The sequence below is a fragment of the Pteropus medius genome, unplaced genomic scaffold (genome assembly GCF_902729225.1).
Source record: "Pteropus medius unplaced genomic scaffold, Ma_sr-lr_union100, whole genome shotgun sequence".
NCBI lineage: Eukaryota > Metazoa > Chordata > Mammalia > Chiroptera > Pteropodidae > Pteropus > Pteropus medius.
The window spans coordinates 1,487,812-1,507,817 of record NW_024342647.1 but is presented as its reverse complement, the minus strand read 5'-3'; the positions used below and the strand labels follow the sequence as shown (position 1 = coordinate 1,507,817).

The 20,006-nt window shown below is 43.7% G+C and overlaps 1 protein-coding gene and 2 pseudogenes across 1 annotated transcript in view; 2 read left to right on the top strand and 1 right to left on the bottom strand.

Annotated features, from left to right (window-relative positions):
* The window catches only part of CDK5RAP2 (CDK5 regulatory subunit associated protein 2), a 155,903-nt gene that overhangs the window by 134,700 nt on the left and 1,197 nt on the right, over nucleotides 1-20,006 (bottom strand). The window contains 2 exon segments of the mRNA XM_039866749.1: nucleotides 9,269-9,336; nucleotides 12,413-12,480. Of these exon segments, the coding sequence (XP_039722683.1) occupies nucleotides 9,269-9,336; nucleotides 12,413-12,480 (136 nt within the window).
* On the top strand, nucleotides 6,903-7,020 carry LOC120605856 (uncharacterized; annotated as a pseudogene).
* Nucleotides 14,264-14,382, top strand: LOC120605868 (uncharacterized; annotated as a pseudogene).

Genomic DNA, 20,006 nt, shown 5'->3' with positions numbered 1-20,006 from the left:
ATATTTGCAAATCACATATCCAATACAGGAACTACAGAGCTAGAAAATATAAGTAACTCTCAAAATATAACTGTAAGAAAACAATCCAATTTTTAAAAAAAAACATGCAGAAGATTTGAAAAGAAATTTCACAGAAGATAATATAGATAACAAATAAGCACAAGGAAAGAGTTCAACATCTTTAACCATTAGGAAAAAGCAAATTAAAACTACAATGAAATACCACTATGCACTTATTAGAACGGCTAAAAAAAAAAACTTTACTTTAGCCTACAGTATCAAATGGTGATGAAGATGGGGAGCAAATGGAATTCTCAAAGGCTGTTGATGAGAATGCAAAATGGCACAATCACTCTGGATAACAGTTTGGCAGTTTTTTATTGCCAAGAAAACTACACTTACCATATGACTTAGCAAGTCCACTCACTAGGTTTTTACCCTAGAGAAATGAAAACCTATGTTCACACAAAAACCTGTGCATGGATGTTTACTGCAGCTTCATTAACAATCACCAAAATCTAGAAAGAAGCCAAATGTCCTTCAAAGGGCTAATAAACAAACTGTTACATCAGTATGATAGAATAACACTCAGCTACTACCATGCATACGACACGGATGGGATTCAAAGACAGTACAGTAAGGAAAAGCAGCCTCAAAAGATTCCATGCTGCGTGACTCCATGATGTGCCATCTGGAAAAAGCAGAATGATAGGGACGGAGAACAGAGCCTAGTTGCCAGAAGTTGGAGGTGGAGAGGGTCTGACCACAGAGACAATACATGGGAACGTTTTGGCGTTATTGAACTGTTCTGTATGTATTCTGAGTGTCATGATGGTCACGTGACCCTAGAACAGTATACACACACATCTATCTATCCTGATTATGACAGAGGTTACAAGAGAATATACATTTGCCAAAACTCATTCAACGCTTAAAACTGGTCAATTTTATTTTATGTAAATTATATCTCAATAGTTGATTTAAAAATAAATAAAATTAAATGTAGCACAGTATTAATAGCTATACTTGAATGCTAATACATCTCCACATATATAAACTCACCGGTTTTTTATCCAGCATTTTTAAACTAATTGGTAATAGCATATAATACTTTTTAATAAACATACTTTTATGACTAGATAAAAGAAAATGATAAGCATACTCTACATTAAGTATATTTTCAAACTGTCTGCTCTTGGCCATCTTGTTAACAATTTTATGGCTAACAACAGCACAAGAAACAATTGTTAGGTTCATTAAAGCCTCCTTTTGAATGTTTTAAGGAAACAGCACATAAAACATTCATTCAAACAAAAAAGTCTACCCTGCCAGCTGCTTCCTACAAAGAGAAACCTTATTCTGTTACTCGACTACCAATAAAATATTTATGGAGCTTGCTTAGAATGCCCACATTGTACACACTGCTAAAATTCTTAGCAGCACTTGAAAGAATATTTGTCTATTTATAGGTAAAGATATTTTTTTAAAAAATAAGAGAAAGGTAAATAAGGCTTCAGAAAGTCACTGCTGAATGAAGCCAGACGGCCCAAATGAATAAAATGAAAAACGAGCACAATCTTTTCCATGACAATACCAGTCTAGTTCTATGTTTAATATCTTTCCCTTCATTAAGTTTTTTCTGACAGCCCCCACCAGGCTGGAATGGGGACCCTTATAAATGTTTCCACACAGCCTCTACCTTCTTCATCATAGCAGTTATCTACCCAAACTATCTCTGAGATCAAGAACCATATCTTCTTGTGCATTCCAGTCTGAAACATAAGAGACACTTAACTAAATACCCAATAGCTGGATGGGTGGACAAACACGTGTAAGAATTTCTTGAAGGTAGTGTGATCCAAGGAGCCACCAGCATCAGACAGATCTGACTCACATCACTCCACTGCTTCGTTCTCTCTCCATCACTCAGAATAGAACTCCCTGACCCGGCCGCAAAGCACTACATGATCTGGCTCCCGCCCGTCTCTCCAGCTCATCATGTACCACCCTCTCCCTTGCTCACAATGTTCCAGCCTCGCTGGCCTCACTTCTGGTCCTCAGGTCAGCCAAGCCCCTGTCTGCCCGCACAGCCCTTCTTACAGCACTTGCTAGGGTGGCTCGGTCTCATCCGTCCCATCTCAGCTGAAATGTCACTGACGCGGAGAGGCCCTTCCTAACTGTCCAGTCTAAAGTGGTCCCCATCTCTACCACCTCCACCAAGTCACGCTCTAACACATCACCCTGTTTCCTTGCTAGAACTTTTCATAATCCGTAATCACCTTACTTACACATTTATTACTCGTTAGCATGCTTATTATATGAACATAATCCACTTCTTGAGGACAGGAACCTTATCTGTTGATGGCTATTTCCCCTGAGGTTTTAGCACAGTACCTAGAACACAGCAGACACTCAATCGACATTTGTTAAATGAATGAATAAAATAATGAATGAATACAATCCAGACCACCTTACTAGCTGTATGACTTTAGTCAAGTTCATTTTTCCATATGCCTCGGTTCCTTTATCTATAAAAATGGGATTATCATAATGCCTATTTCATAGAGCTATTATAAGGATTAGAAGAAATTAATTAGAACATTTAGTACTGTGCCTAGTACAGCATAAGAACTTAAAACATATTATTACTATTCTTCTCATTTGTACTTTTTCCTCTAGGAGAAATAAGTTCAAGAAATTTAAAAAACTTAACTGGAAAAACTGAAAACAGCTTACCACACAGCAGGAATAAATACCTCAATATAGAAAAAGAAAACCCACCAAATATGACTCAGAAACCTAATGCTCAAACGTTAAGGAACACAAGGGACGTATGTGCCACATTCCAGACCTCGGAACCCCAGCGGTCCTGTGGCACCGCGGCCATCTGCCATAGGAAGCATCCCAACATGATTACGGGGTGGTGCTTTCTGAAGCTAGCGGGGGCCCCACTCTGATGGAGCTGCTAGTCAGCCATTCTGGCTTCCTCACACTGCCTGTCAAAAACCTTGCCTAATCTAGAAAACCAAAAGGGTAAGAAAACCAAAAATCAATAACATGAAAAAGAATCACGGGGACTCCAATCAGGCCTGCCCCAAATGAAACCCAAGCAAAGGCGCCTCACTCTGGCGATCGGTTTCAGCAGCTGGCAGGAGCCTGGGCCTCCGAAGCTGAACCTCAGCCGCCAGATCATGTTTCCATTCGAGGTAGCGAGGGCTAAGAGCAAGGCCCTGGGGTCAGCAGAACGGACTGAATTCCCAATGCTGCCACTTGTGAGCCATATGACCTCGGGAAAATTATTTAACACCTCTGAGCCACTGTTGGCTCATCTATAACGTAAGGATAAAAATCAATTACTTCACAGGGGTGTTGTGACAGCCAAAGGAGCTAAAGCACCTGGCAGAGCCTGGCATTAGCAAGCAGGAAACACAGAGTAGCTTTCAAAAGGAATCCATTTCTCACTGGAGCCCTCATTAAACACGTCTTTGGGCCACCATCAACTTTCATACTCTTGGAAAGACCAAAAACTGTTAGACTACTCACCTGGACATCGCAAAAACCACACACTCTCACTGTCCAGAGTTCGTCTCTGGTAAACAATCATGCGTGTATGATAACTCTGCCAGCAGCCGCTCAGCGAGGTTAGTAAAATGAGAAGGACATTTGGAAATAGTTTGTGATTCTAATACTCACCCTGGTGCCTTCAAATCATCGAGAAAACTATTCCTAAACAAACATCTATTTACTAACAATCGTTACTGTAGCAATAACAGAATAATAAAACTGAGCCCCAAACAATACTTAGCATACTACTACCTTATGAAATCAACTCGTTATATTCTTTTCAGCCTTTGCTCATGAATATACATTTTTTGTAAAATTATAACCTAAGTGAATGTGGATATTCCATTGCTTTCTCCTATTAAATATTTTTCATGTTGTTGCAGAATTACACATAATTATAACGTAAAATGACTGCACTCAATTCTACTGAACTGATTCAGTCAATTATTTCACCAATTCTCTCATTTATGCATTCATTGTGATCTAATGGAAAGTGTACAGGCTTTATAATCAGAAAGACCAGGCTTCAAATTTCTCAGTCACACCAAGCTCATGAGCAAGTCATTTAATCTCTCCAGCCTCAACTTCCTCACCTGTGAAATACCTTCATCACAAGCTTATTCCAGGATCCAAAGAAATAACAAACGTAAAGTATAATTCCCTTGTTCCCAATTTCTCACAGCTATACACAATGTAGCAACAAACACCTTCACGCGCAGAGCTTTTTCTTTCCACTGGGTTGTTTCCTTAGGATAAATTTTTCCAAAATGGATTATTGGGCTCAAGAGTAATATTTTTTTTGTGACTATCAAAATCTCTTTCCAAATGGCCTTCAAAAACATTATAAAAATTGACACTGCCCAGCCCGCCATCTGGCCTGGTTTTTGGAGGGCATGGCCAGGGTGTGTAGAGGTATGAGAACTCAGTCAATGCAGTAAGCAGGAGGCCACCCTACCACAGGAACAAACCCCCGTACTCGACACTGCCCAGACACCCCCACCAGCCATAAACCACACCTGGTTCCAAAGGCCCCTGGCACAGTCGGGCCAGCATCAGATTGGATGCGACGCCCACTCTGCCAGCTACAGACTGTCCTCAGCCACTGCCACGGACCTGCGTCCCTCCCGGTTCTTGCTCCCCCGCCTTGCACTAAACGCAGCCCTGCCCTGGTGACTGCATGCTCTCTTGACCTGGGCTCCCCAGGCCCCCACCCTGATTACAAGCTCCATCTCCCTCCAGCCACGCCGCTTCCAGCCGCTTTGCTACCAATAACAGCAGCCGCCCCCATTTGCTGAAGACCTGGCGCAGGCCAGCTACTGTTCTAAGCATGTTATTCAATCCTCACCGCACCCTATGAGATAAATATTATTTTTCCCACGTTACACATAAGGCAACCAAAAGTTACAGGTTTAGTATTTTATAAAAGGTCACACGTTCGTTTAATCAACACGTATTTATGAAGTGCCTACCATTTTGTTAGGCTCAGAACTGAGCATTAGGGATAGCGTAGAGGAGACACAGGTTCACTGAGTCCGCAAATAAATAAATACATTGACAGTCATAAAATCCACGGTGGAAAAGACAGAGCACTCAGTGCTTGCTATAAAAGTCATATTGGGGGTCCCCGTGAGTTGGGGAAGGGAATTAAGGACGCCCTCTTTCACAGGGTCACATTAAAGCTGAGGCGTGAAGGTGGAGGGGCCTGCCTGCTGAGGCCAGGAAGGTGGTTCCGGCAGAGGCAGGAGCACGCGTGAAGGCCCTGCCAGTGCAGCTGAGTAAAGCAGTCCGTGCGGTCAGAGCACGGCGCTCGGTGACAGAGGCACCTGCCGACCCCACGGCCCACGGCAAGAAGTGAGGGGTTTCACTCCGGGGTCAGAGGAGCATCACGGAAGGATCAGCAGAGACTAAAAATGGATGGAGCAGAACCTCCGGATGAGAGTGAGCGCGGGCAGGCACTGACTGCCCACCACGGGCCCGGCCTCAGGCCAGGGCTTTGCACACCAACACGCACACGCTCTTCCTAACAACTCTGAATACAAGATGACATTAGCCCCACTTTACAAATGAGGTTCTAGAAGTTACCTAACCAAGGTCACAGGCCAGACCTGAAACCCAGTTCTGCTCATTCCCAAGTCCCCATAGTATCCACACACTGCAGTGCTTCTAAAGCTTCAGGGCCACACAACTGGGGGAAGGGGGGTTAGGGGACCTAGTCCCTGGCAGTAATAAGTAACTCCCAACATAGAGGTTATAGAGCAAATATGAAGATGTGAACCACCTACCTGCCATAGATAAATTTGACCAATGACCTCAGGTGAGATCAAGAATCAACGAAAAGGAACAAGGGCCTAGATACAACACCAGCACCTCAGGGCAGGTGGGTGAGAGCCAAGAGCAGCAGAATTCACCCTAAGAAAGTAATCGCGTAGCTGTGAAAAGATGTGTGCACAAGGACATTTATTCATCACGGCTTTGCTTTCAGCAATGACTCCCAGAGCTCCTCCAGCTCCGAAATTCTGACTGTCTTCTAAACATTCCTCAACCCCATCCCTCAGCTCCAACATCATCCCTTTCCCCACGCCACATGCAGCAGCCTCCTGACTGATCACACTGCCACCAGCCTGGCTCGCTCCTTGCAGGCCCCTGTCTGGATGATCTGAAAGCCAATTCCGGTCATTTCCCTCTCCAGATTAAAATCCATCGCTGGCTCCCCTTCACCTTCAGGACAAACTCAAACAAAGCAGCATAACATACAAGCTCCTGCAGGAACTGACCCCTGCCTACTTCTATGGCCTCACCACTCTCAGGCCCCCGCACACAGTCTCCCTCCAGCCAAAGGGAACTCACAATTCCCCAGCCTCACCACACCCCATTACGCCTCTCTCGACATGTGCACATGTGAGTCCTTGTACCTGGCATGCTCTCCCAGTTCTCTCCTCTTGGCCAATCCCTCCCTGTCCCTAATGGCCCAACTCAAGAAACACTTCCTCCAGGGAGGCTTCCCTGAATCCCCCAGGCCAGGATTCACAGCACCCTATACTCACCTCTATCATTGCACTATTTTCCTATCCATCTCCCCAGAGTGTGAGCCTCTTGACAGGGAGACGTATCTGGTTATTCACTGCAAATTCCCCAGCCCCTGACACAGTCTGGCACAGGGTATATATTTTTAAATATTTATTAATGAATGAATGAACTCCAAGAAAACCAAAAGGAGACCTAGGCTAGTGTCTTGCTAGACCCCAGCTAAGAGACCTTAATGTTCAGATATCCATCATCTGAGACTAGAGTAAGAGGAATCATAAGTTTCTCCTTTAAATCAAAAGTATTCCAGCCTCATCTACGGCCACGCCACCCTGAACAAGCCTGATCCCGTCCATCTCGGAAGCTAAGCAGGGCCGAGCCTGGTTAGTACTTGGATGGGAGACCACCTAGGAAGACCAGGTGCTGTAGAAATAAAAAAATAAAAAAACAAGGGATTGTAAACTGATGAGGTCCTTGCAATCTGTGAGGTCAACCAAGGGTTGCCTCGCCTAAAAAAAAAAAGTATTCCAGCCTTCTCTTCGATATGCATGTTAACTTTAAAATTAGCATTAGATGCCAAGAGCAGTTCCTAAAAAGCATCCCACAGAAAGTTCAGACTACCTCAACACAGAAATAGAAATCATGCATTTGGTAGCTCAGGCTAGATGAAAATATTCAGTGACTTATAAAGACTTAAAAGGGAGACACTGAGAACAGTGTGGGCACTTCAATTTCGACTCCAGAATTTGGCCTTGAAAATGCTATAGTAAAAAATATTAATGCCATAAAAACCTAACAGTAGCCAAAGGACCACAGTCATAAAGAAAAAACATAAATCCTAAAACATATTGGCATAGAAGGCTCTCCCTTGCCTTTAAGAAAAATAGTATTTAGGTCATCAAGAACACGTCTGAGCAAGGGAAACTTAAATCACTTGAAGAGTAGGAAAAAAATGACAATAATAACTATACCAATGACAATAAGGACAAGTAACAGCTGACACACAAAATGGACCCTCTTGGATGTATGGGCTTCACATCAATTCTCTCGTTTAGTCCTCACAACAGCACTATGAAGTAGAAATCATCATCATGCCGATTTCCGAGAAAGGAAAGTACGGAAAGGTTAAGTGACTGGCCCAAGGTCACCCAGCGGAAGTGGAAGAGCGGGCAGTCTGGCCCCAGAGCTGTGGTCCTGGGGCAACACAGACATCTCTGAGAATGGCTTTGCCACATCGCATCCCTGGTCCTCAGTTTCTCCTACGTGCAACACAGACGGTTGGATTCAACTCTAGGATTCCTCCCAGTTCAAAGGCAGACAATACAATGTGAAACTAAAAGTCTAAGATTCTATTAAACTTTCCATCTAGAAATCAAATTCAAAACTATTCTCCTCGTAAATTAAATAACTCTGTATCTTGGAGAGCTGCTTTAATATTAATGTAATGTATATGAGGAGCCTAACACTTAAAATGCCCAACTCAGAGCAAGAGCTCAATAAGAAGTAACTATTATTACACTTATGATAAAACAGGAACAACCATTTAATAGTACAGCACATTTTAATTATACACGATGTAAAATAATCAAATCTCATTCATTTGAGGCCTGAGACCCCACAGCATAGATCAAGTTGTACAGTTGAAATTATAACAACTCAAAGCTCAGAAATTACTTGTTTCCATTAGAGATCTGACAAGTCATTTCTTCAATTGGCCACTGGTGGTTTGCAGATAACTATTAGCAGTAATGAGTATTCTAAATTAAATCCAGAGACGGTACTGCTCTATTCTGTAAAGACAACTGGGGAGAGAGAAACATAATTGTGGAACGTCCTTCTCTCTGTGTCCTCCATCTTCCCTCAGATAAATATCTCCCGTGTCTTGCATAGTATGGATTTCATTTGGTTACAAATGAAGGGTCTAATTCCTCCCATGATAAATGAAAGCACTGAACAGGTAACTTGTTAAGGAGAATCGGAATTGGGAAAATAACCTTATTTTCCTGTTACTTGACAACAAACCTCCTCCACTAACAAATGAAAGACACAGTGCTGGAAGACATGAAGCCCAGAAGCCAAATCTATCCCCCAAATAACCCATTCTCAGACCAGCACCACACAGCACCGGGTCCAGGCTGCTCACGTTTCGCTCAAGAGCAACGAAGACGAAGTCTACGAAATGCAAGGAGTCGGCCCAATGTGGTGGAAAGAATAATGGCTTTGGAGCCATTAAAAACCTGGATTCAAATCCCAGCTCTGCCACTTAAGAATGATGAGATTCCTTATCTATAAATTGGGATAATACACAATACCTCATGGAGTTGCAGCAAAGATTAAATGAGGACCATAAATAAGGCACCCGACATTCAGGAAAGCCCTTGACAAATACGAGCGCCTCTCAACTGTGCCGATTGCTGACATCCGCACATTCGGGACACCAGAAATGCACCACCCTCCCCAAGCGGGAAACTGCTGATCCTTATGACTGGTCCACATATAAAGGGGCCGACCGCGTGGGTATGGACGGTCACAGAGACGATGCCCACGAGACCCAGCATTCCCCCCAACTCTGGCATTATCCGGCTTAGACGCTTCTTAAACACAGCTCCCTCCTGAGTCCGCTTAGACAGCGGCAGCAGACGTGATTTCCTAGGGATAAGACCTTGGTGTCTCCACTTACATTTTCAAAGTCCTTCATGTTCCGGGCTCTGGTAGGAGACACCGTTTCTTCTGACACATTTGGGAGCACTATAAAAAAGGTAAAATAGAGAAAACATCATGGTATGCAAATTGCCCAGCATCCCTATTAGGGAATAGAACCCAGAGACAAAAACAATGTGAAGAGCTTCCACAGCATGTCCTGCTGGTACTTCCTGTCTGTCATGATTTACTGATTTGAGTCTAAGGAAAGCTCTAAACCATTAGATTTCAAATATTGACAAATTACTTACCCTAGCCCTGATGTAATAATGTGTGTGTCAGACAGAGCATGAACTCAGAAAACGTACTGGGCATGACACAAAGCAGATGGTCCTGATACGTACTTCCTTACTGCTTGTAATAAGACTGTTTTGCTGACCAGGATATCATCTTCACACGTCAGCAATTAAAACAAAGCAAGTCTAACCAACTTATGAGCAGGGGTTGGCAAACTTTTTCTTAAGACACAAGATTATAAATACTTCAGGCTTTGCAGGCTACACGTAAAGCCTAGACTCTGTTACAAGTATATTACTAACGCTTCTGTTGTAGCACAAAAAACAGCCGCAGCCAATTCATAAACAAAGAAGCTGTGTTCCCAAAAATGCTTACTTTCAAAAGCAAGCGGTGAGTCCGAAACTGCCCAGCCCTGCTTCGGAATAATTAAAGACTTTACCAAAACCCAAATTTTTCCACAGCTTCTTTAATTCGGCAAATGTTTATCACACCCCTCACTCTGTGTCAAGCACCACGTGAGGTGCTGAAGAAACAACGGTGAAGGAGACACTGATCCTGCACCCAAGGTCCCCCATGTCGCAGGCCAGAGGCGGAAACAAACTTGGGCTGCACAAAGGGCATATAGCACTTTTTAGGTGTTGAATAAATGCGTGTTGAGTGAATGAAAGCATTCTTCCAACAAATATCCACGAAGTGCTTCTTCTCTGCTAGGCATCATTCTAGATGTGGCTACATCAGGAAACGAAACAAATAAATGGAACTGATATTCCAGAAAGAGGAGACAGACAATAAAATAATAGGGCAATTATATAGTGTGTTAAAACATGATAAATGCTATAGAGAAAAATAAAGCAGATAAGGATAGGACATACCAAAGGTGGGGTGTGGACTGCAATTTTAAGGAAAGTGGTTAAATTACGGAAGGTCTCACTGAGGTGGCATCTGGGCAGACTTGACAATACAGGGCAAAGGGAGAAGCCTGAGGTAGGAGCATGTCCGGTGGATCTGAGGACTAGCCGTGATGCCGATGGACTGGAGGGCAGTAAACAAAGGGGACGGACGAGGAGGTAAGCCAGATACGGGGGGACGGGCTGTGCATGGCTCTGCAGGCTCTTCACAGGACCCCGAGGAGCCCATGGAGCCCACGGAACACACGGAGCAGGGGAAGCAACATCAACGACTTCGGTTCCTGCAGGCTCCCTCTGCTGCCTCGCTGAGGAAGACTGGAGGGCGCTTAGGAACGAGGAGACAGGAGAACACCGGGATCACCCAGGCCGGGGGCACGGTGCCCAGACCAGGGCGGCAGGGGTATGAGTGATTCAGAACTGGATCCATTCTGGGTTTTTTTTAAGTAGCCAACAGGAATAAGCAAACTGAAATCCATGAGGCTCAGAGAGGACAGTGCACCTAAGTCAGCCTGAGGAGAAACGAAGGCAGTGAGCCCTGAGCCGAGCCTTCGCAAGGCGGCAGGCAGACGAGGGACAGGGCAAAAGGAAGAAGGAACTGCCATGTACAGGCCCAGAGGTGAAGCGGACACAGTGCTCTGAGACCATCCCACAGAGCAGACGTTCGGGGGGTTGGGCGGGGTGACTGTGAAGAGCCCTGGGCGCCAGCCCTGTTCCCCAGACGGGACACGCTCTGTCACCTGTGTGTGTGGCCCTATCTAGGTCCTATTCGTTCTCTAAGTCGTGGCGCCAGTATCAGTTTCTTGGGAAACTGGCCTGACCCATCTCCTCTGTTCCCCAGGGTCAATCTCCCTCTTCTCCACCTCACAGCACCTTTACTCCTTCCCTCCTGACATTCATCAGACGACCGAGCATAATAATTCTTTGTTGAACTCTCTTCTCAGCTTGACCGTAACCTGTTCAAGGCTATTCCCAGTGCTCGGCCCAGAGCCTGGCATGAAGCAGACGAACACATGGGCTGAATTAAGGAGCAGCCTACCTGTGTTCTGCTTCTAATCGCCTGTGGGCGAGAAGAGTAGAAACCAGAATTGCTGTTTTTGCGTAGAGTGGATTTCATCTGGTTACACATGAAGGGTCTCATTGCTGGGTTTTGTGTTAAAAGTTAAGATGTTCTCAAGGCAAACCTGAGAGTGGCCTGCAAGCTAAAGTTTTCTCCAGAAAGAAACCTTGTGACACTTACATTATCTGCTCTAAAAACTTCTTCCGTTTGCACACATCTCATCACTTTGGAGAAGAGGGAAAAACACAAATCAAAATATCTCTAAGATATTTCAACAAGTCAAATTATTAGCACTTCCCACTGAACTTATGGTGCCTTTCACGATTTTCAGAAACAAAAATCATGAAGAATGCTTAGCAAACTCCACACTGCAAAGCAGAAGTCTCCCCATCACCCAGATTAACCACAATAGACTGCTTATTTACTCAGCGCCGTCTCCTGTGGTCTAACCAGCTCTTTGTTGGCGAAGGGCAGGACTGTGTAGGAATGCTGGGCCTCAGCCAGCAAATGGAACCCTGCAGCCAGCCAGGAAGGCCGTGAGACACGCAAGTACAGACAGCAGCTCCGCTGGGCCTCCAGCCACTCAGCAGGCCCTCCGTGCCTCACCTAGTCACCAATTCGACGTCCAGCCTCCATGCAGTCATTCGGTTCACTGACTGAATCCCTATAAGCTTGGCAGCAAGAAATATGGCCTAAAGGACATCAATTCCTCTACTCCAGTGTTTATGAAAGGACGTGAATATATGTATAAAATATATGTAAAAAATACCGAGCACCTACTGCGAGCAACTAGCCAGGCCAGGGCAGGTTCTGGGCCCAGAGGCGTCAGAGCCCGGTTCCAGGCTCAAGGCCTCAGGCCCTCATGGTCTGGTGTCTACTTCCCTTGTTCTTACTCAAGACAACACCGGCTGTGTATACTTACCACCATTTCCCAAACCAGCGATGGAGCTGATGCCATCCAGGTCATCTGGTAACTTGGGGACAAGGCCACTAGGAGAGAACATGTGTACAAGAGATGAGTTAGCGTTTAAACAACAGGCTATTAAGACTGCCAAGACTGCACATGACGACCACGAGGCCTTGGCCAAAGAAGGGACAGAGAGCTGAGCCACCTGGGAGGTACGCAGTGCGGAGGTTAAGGCTGAACTTTGGCTCTAACACTTAACAGCTGAGTGACCTCCAGTAAGGCTGGTCATTCATTCATTCCACTCATGCACTCACGCATCAAGTGTTCTGTGTGCTACATATGTGGTAGGTGCAGAGGCGCTGTGCCAGATATGAGCCACTTAAGTTTCTGAGTCTCAATTTCTTAATCTGTTACAAGGGGATACCACCCTCTAGCTGTAAAGATTAAATGAGTTAATGTAAATAAACGCTTAGTACATAGTAAACGCTCAGTAAGTAACATCTATTGTTTCTGCCATTAGGATTACTAAAATGCCTATCACAACCAAAAATTAAGCTTCCAAGAATCAGGCACCAATTCAGATGCTTTAAGAACGTCAAACAAAAATGTAAAATTCACTGATCCAAGAAGTTTTACTAGGTGAATTATAAAAACAGGTTCAGGGAAGATCTGGTGACATCGACAGAAAACTAAACCATAATAGGAGGTGTGGTTCAACACAAAAGACATCACCCTGGACTCTGTCCTAAGATCTGCCACATACCTCTCCAAGCTTTGCTTCCTTCATCTGTGAAAAGAGAAGAGCAGCTACTTCGCAGAGTAACTGGCAATTAAACAAGACACAAAGCATCCGGCAAGGTCCCTGGCATATTGTGGGTACCCATAAATGGGAGCAAAATATCACTGTCAACTTGAAACATATAGCGCTTTATAATCTATACAAGATTTACCATCATGAGCGCTACCCAATTCCCTGAGCATCCATGCATGTTTCAAAGGAAGGCACTAAGACTCAGATAATTTCAGTGACTTAGCCAGTGTCACATGATAGTTAAGTGGAGAACAAAGTCCAGAATCCGAGCCCTTCATGCCTAAACCTCAGTGATGCTTTCCTGTCCCAAGCTGTAAACTAGAAGTTAATGATGGAAGCTCAGCCCGACCTCTTGGCTGTTTGCTCTTTCCCTATGTCTAAATCTAAGTCCACTCTGCTCCTGAGATAATTTTGCCTGATCACCAAACTTTAAAGTTGGAATACACCTCTAAGACAAAGGCCAAGAAAAAATTGGATAACATAAAATTCCAACATCAAGAGAATGATTACATAAAATGTCTGCTATAAAAATAGTTGAAAAAAATACTTAAGTAGACTATATCCTCAATTATGAAAAAAATACGTATATATCTCAAATCCTTCCGGGAAGTTAAGTCGGCTATAAACACATAATGAGACAAAGAAAATATTAAAAATCATCATTTGTAGAAAAATAAGAGGTATTTTCCTCCATTTGAATTTTCTATAATTCTCAATTTCCTCCAATAAGCATCACAGGACAAACTCCATTTTCTAAACTGAATTTTAAAAATTAAAATCAAGTTCAACCACCACCTTTTGCAGATGGTGACCCAGAGGCCCGAGGGCACACACCCGAGGTAATGGGTCAAGCTTCGCCCACAGTCTAGTCTTCCATTTCTAATCTGAGGTTCTCCCCACCACAGCCATTGAATTACTCTCACTGGCTAAAACGGCCCATCAATTACTTAAGCCAAGATCAATCGTGGTTGAAAACTACCTGGCAGGCAAAGCCAAAGAATCTGGTCTTAGTCAAGTTTCCAATAGGCAAACAGCAGTTTGAAAAATGAATGTGAGTCTACGGCCACGCCACCCTGAACAAGCCCAATCCCATCTGATCTTGGAAGTTAAGCAGGGTCGGGCCTGGTTAGTACCTGGACGGGAGACCACCTAGGAAGACCAGGTGCTATAGGCGTAGAAAATTTAAAAATAAGGGATTATAAGCTGACAAGGTCCTTGTAATATGTGAGGTCAACCAAGGGTTGCCTCACCTAAAACATAAAAAAAGAAAAATGAATTTGACATCCCAAATCTTAGAAGAAACCATTATGTCATGCAGAAATTCCTATCTGGTTCCTGCTAAATTTCCACTTGGGCTTTACCTACCCATCTTTAAAATGCTATGAATCTGCCATCTGCACACTGCACTCAGTTCCTGCCAACCCTCTAGCTCTAGGTAGCTCCCTCTTCCCATTCTGATCACTCATTTTAGCCTAAGAACTAAAGCTGGGGCTTCATGGAGCCCCACGAGAAATCAAAACTATGCAAGCAAAGGACGAGGGCTTAGCTATGGTTTTATCATGGTATAGATGGGGAAAACTAAGGCCCAGAAAGGGAAAGGAACTTATTTGCTCAAAAATCACAAAATGTTTGTGGCAAAGCTGAGACCAAAATCCAGCAAAAAACGGCATAATCGTTAACAAGCCCACCCTGTGGGGCACCCACGCTGAGCCGGCATCACTCGGGACAGGACGAGCAGCCTCCCATTGAAAGCTCGCCACAGCCCTTCTGTGGTAGGTGGTAGTTTTTTTTAAATGTTGCCATTTCTTAAAATGAGAAAGCAGAGGCCCAGAACAGTTAATAAGCTACAAAACCCAAGCTGGCCTGATTTCAGAGCCCACGCTCTTAGCCTCCACATCGCCCTGGCGCCCCTAATACCCTCCTCAAGGGGGCTGTGGCGAGGTCCAGAAGAACCGAGGCAGAGGATCTCCAGGGCTTGCTCGACACAGAGCAGAGCCATTGCAGCTGCTGTTTGTCGAGTAACAAAGTCTGGGTTGAGTAAACGAACGGACACTCACCTGAGCTTCCCCACCTCATCCTCCTACCTTGCTCTCCAGCCACTCTGATGGAGCGATCTCTTTCTGCACCTGTACATTCACATCCCAGGCCCATCAAGGCCTAAGCGCCTCACTGGTAAAGTGCTGTGAGAGCCATGGGTGGGACTGGACATCACATTCAGAAAACAATTACACCAACAAGTTTAGTTTGCCTTTCAACAATTCACTGGTCATTCTATGTTATTTATCCTTAGATAATAAATATATAAACACAAAAATATAGATAAGCCTACAGCTCTCTTTTGACTATTCCTCACTCCCATCTTAAGAGGTAACCACTGTTATCAGCAAGATATGTAGCCTTCCAGAACTTCTTCTATGTATTTACATACATAAAGACATAGTTTTATTTTGTGGCTTAAAAAGAAATGCAATCCAACTGTTTATGTTATTCTGCCGCATCTTTTCTTCACTTAATGTGTCCTAAAGGTGTTTTCATGACAGCACAAATAGATCTGCCTCAATGTTTTTAACTCCTCCAAAGCATTCTACGGCACTACTTTTCAAACTTTATTGCCCATAATCCACAGAAGGAAAGATGTTATGCTTAATTCTTGAAATGTTTTCTATTCTCTTCTATTCCATTTTTTAAAAATCTGGATGCAACTGACTAAATTGAATTTCATGAGCTGCCAATGGGTAACAGTCTGAAAGACACTTTTGAAAGGATCTGTATTTACCCAACACCCTGAGGTAATTCAATTTCCTTCCAAGTTCTTCCTTTTACAAACAATGCTGCATAAATATCCTCATACGGGCCTCGTTGGTATGAGGATTTCTCGAGGACAGATAACGAGAATTGCTGAGTCAAAACACAGTCACATTTTTTTGATGGGCAAAGAATTTGAAAATATACAAATAGCTAATAAGCACAAGAAAAAATGCTCAACATCATCAGTCATTAGGGAAATGCAAATCAATACCAAAAGAGATACCATGTCATATCTCCAAGGATGACTGGCTACAATCCAAAAGACAGACAATAGCACGTGTTGGTGAGGCTATGGAGAAATAGAACCCTCACACACTGCTGATGAGCGTATAAAATGATGTAGCTACTTTGGAAAAGAGTTGGACAGTAAACGAAGTATTACCATCTGACCCAGCAATTCCACTCCCAGGTATACACTCAAAGTGAAGTGAAAGCATATGTCCGTATAAAAACCTGCATACAAATAAATGTTCATGGCAACAGGCAACATTATTCGTACTAGCTAAACAAGTAGAAATAACCCAAATGTCATCAACCAATGAATAAATGAACAAAATGTGGAACATGTATATAATGAGCTATTATTCAGCCATAAAAAGGAATGAAGTACTGATACATGCTACAACAGAGATGAACCTCCCAAAAGACACGCTGTAAGATCCCATCTATAGGAAATGTCCAGAATGGGCAATTCTGTAGATGAAAAGCAGACTGTGGTTGCCCAGGACTGCGGTGGGGGAAGGAGAATGAGAAGTGTTTTGGACGGAATGTTTGTGTCCCCCACAAACCTCACGTTCTGAAATCCTACCCTCTCCGTGTGATGGTATTAGGAGGCGGAGCTTTTGGGAGGTAATTAGGATTAGATGAGGTCATGATGAGATTAATGGTCTTATAAGAGCTGAGAGAGCTTGCTTCCTCCCTCTTCCACATGAGGATACAATGAGAGGTCAACAGTCTGCAACCTAGGTAAGGGTCTGGCCAGAACCCGAACAATCTGGCACCCTGATCTTGGACTTCCAGCCCTCTAAACCGGTGAGAAATCAATTTCTGTTGTCTATTAAGTCACCCAGTCTGCGGTACTTTTGTTAGAGCAGCCCAAACTGACTGAGACAGGGCGCGACTGCTATTGGGCACATTTTTTTGAATGATAAAAATGTTCTAAAATTAGATTATGGTGATGGTTGCGTAACTTTGTAAATATACTAAAAAATCATTAAATAGTATATTTTAAATGGGTGAACCTAACGGCATATAAATTATATTTATAATTTATATTATAAATATAATATAAAGATATTTATTGAGCCTCTACTATGTGCCAGCCAAGGTCCTAGGTCTAAAAATAGACTGAGTAACAAGCCAGATGTGCTCTCTGCCCTTACTGAGCTCACACCAATGACGAGAGGTACCCCTTGATCCAAGGTCATCCTCTTTCTCACCTCCTCCTACAAAATTCCTGAAGGCATGCTTTGCCTGAGAAAGCATAAATAAACTGTGTACGAGCTCTTAGGAAATTACAAACTTACAGGAAAACATTTCTTTTTCGGTCTGCCCCTAGGCAGAGAGCAAGCACTTAATGGCCATGTAACAGAGGATCCTATACAGATGAACAAGCTGGGCCCAGGTCTTAGGGAGCTAAATTAGGGAGCAGCAAAAAGTGCAACATGGTAACAATATAGCAAAAATAGCTGAAATTTAATGCACTCCCCAGAAGGTGCCAGGCACTTAATACATTCAATCTTGCTTCCTCCAGACACCCAATAAAATAGATATTATCGCTCCCAAGAGAAAGAGCCTCAGAAGGGTTCAGTGAGTTACTCAAGCAATACACCTAGTAACTGGCTGAAGCAGGCTTCATACCTAGTCACCCCGAGTACAAAGCCCAGGTTCTTTGGACACCACCAGGCAGGGCTTAACGAAGGGCGGTAGCTTGGGCAAGGTTCTTGGGGCAGGAATCCAGGCCTACATTTCACAGGGCTGGAGATCTCTGGGGCACTCCAAAGTGATCAGGTTTGGAGAGAGTGATGCACGCTGCCCTAATTCAACAAAAGTCTGAGGACAAACTGGTTAGTCTCTAAAACTGGGGCTTGGAAATTACCAAGCAGAAGAGTGCTCATGGTAGCAGAAGACAAAGTGATTTTATTCTAGGGGTTTTCCTCTTCCACTGTGACCACAGAATGGAGAACCGTCTCTCGGGACATCTCTGCCAGGCTTTAAGGTCCAGTTCAAGTCCCAGCAGCTCCGTGAAACCCTCTCGGAACAGGTTCAGAGAACTAGTGGGACAGGGTATGAGATTCAGGCTTTGGATCAGTAGGCCTGGATTTAAATCCTGGCTCGGTCATGTACTTTTTGTGGATCCTTGACTGTTCGCCTCTCTGAGCCTCAATGCCCTCACCTGTAAAAAGGGGATAATACTATCACCACAAAAGATCATTGTTTATTCAGTGTTTTAACAAACAGCTACTGAGCCCCATTTATGAGCCAGAGAGCAGGTCAGGAACTCGGGCTACCAAGATTAAAATGCAGCTCCTGCTCTCAAATAGGTCACAGTCTAACCTAGGAGACAGACAAGTTAACAGCATACCTGCACAGTCCAATAATACAGGAGTCATCGGCCACATGGACCATCTGGGCACCTGACACGTGGTTAATTCAACCTGAGAAGTGCTGCAAGTATGAAATAGGTACTGGACTTCAAAGACTCGGTAAGATAAAAAAGAATAAAATATCTCATAAATAATTTTTGTTTACAAGTTAGAATGATAATATTTGGAAATGAGTTAAATAAAATACATTATGGAAATTAATTTCACCTGTTTCCTTTTACTTTTTTAATGTGACTACTAGAAAATTTTAAATTCATATGTCCCTCAAGTTGTATTTCTGTTGGACGACACTAACCAATAAAATTCAAAGAGGTGAACAAGGGCTGAGATAGGTTCAGTGATGGGTAGGGTGGCTAGAAGAGTACACAGGACCCACCTGGGGATGGGGGATGTCAGTGAAGGATTCCTTGCAGTGACATTTAAACTAAGACCTGAAAAATAATAGACATTAATATGGGAAAGGGGGCAAAAGGAAGGCAATCCAGGCAGCAGCAACAGCGAGTACATAGGCCAAGCAGTAACAAGGCAAGATCCTTCATGACAAAGAGTTTGGCAGCCGGGCAGAGGGAAGGGCTTAGGGAGAAGACAGGGTAGGGAAAGGAAAGACAAAGGAGGCTGTAAAGTAGATGGGGTCAGATCAGGAAAGAACTTGGAAGCCATATTCAAGAACTTCAGCCTGAATGTGGAAAGGAGCCTGGGAGGGTCTGAAGCAGGTAAGAGATTAGCTGCCAGGAACGTAGCCCTTGAGTCCTGCGAAGTCAGGGGGAGGAGATAAGGAGAATACCTGATCATCTGTTGAGCTGCTTCTCTGAGTCAGACACTGGGCTAAACCCTTTTGGACTCACTCGCTTTACAGATGACAAAAACTGAGGCTCACAGAGGGTAAGTGACATGTCCAAGGTCTCAGGATTGTTAAATGGCAGAAATTGAGATTGAAACTCAGCTAGATCTGGCCAACTAGCACTGAGATGAGAAAAGCTATCTGAGAGAGTAATAATGGAGAATAATAATGGACTTTATCTTCATGGCAATAAGAAGCATTAAACATACAAAGCAGCAGACTGTGATGATCAGATTTACACTTTAGAAAGAGCTTTCAAGCTGCAGTATAAAGGGCTATGAGGCATGAAGGAAAATAGGACAATCCAGGTGAGAGGTCGTACCCCAATATATTGGGGTAGTTATAGTAAGATGAAGAGAAAGGGACATAATGAACTACCAATTACGCAGAAGCTGCAAGGGGCCTTGCTCTGCCTTACACATAGTAGGTTCTCAATAAACAAAGTAACCATTTGTCCAGGTTTGCCCAAGATTGGACCTGGGTATACCCGCTGCCCAGATGTAAATATTAATTGTGCCCATTTCGCCCTTAAAAGTGTCCAGG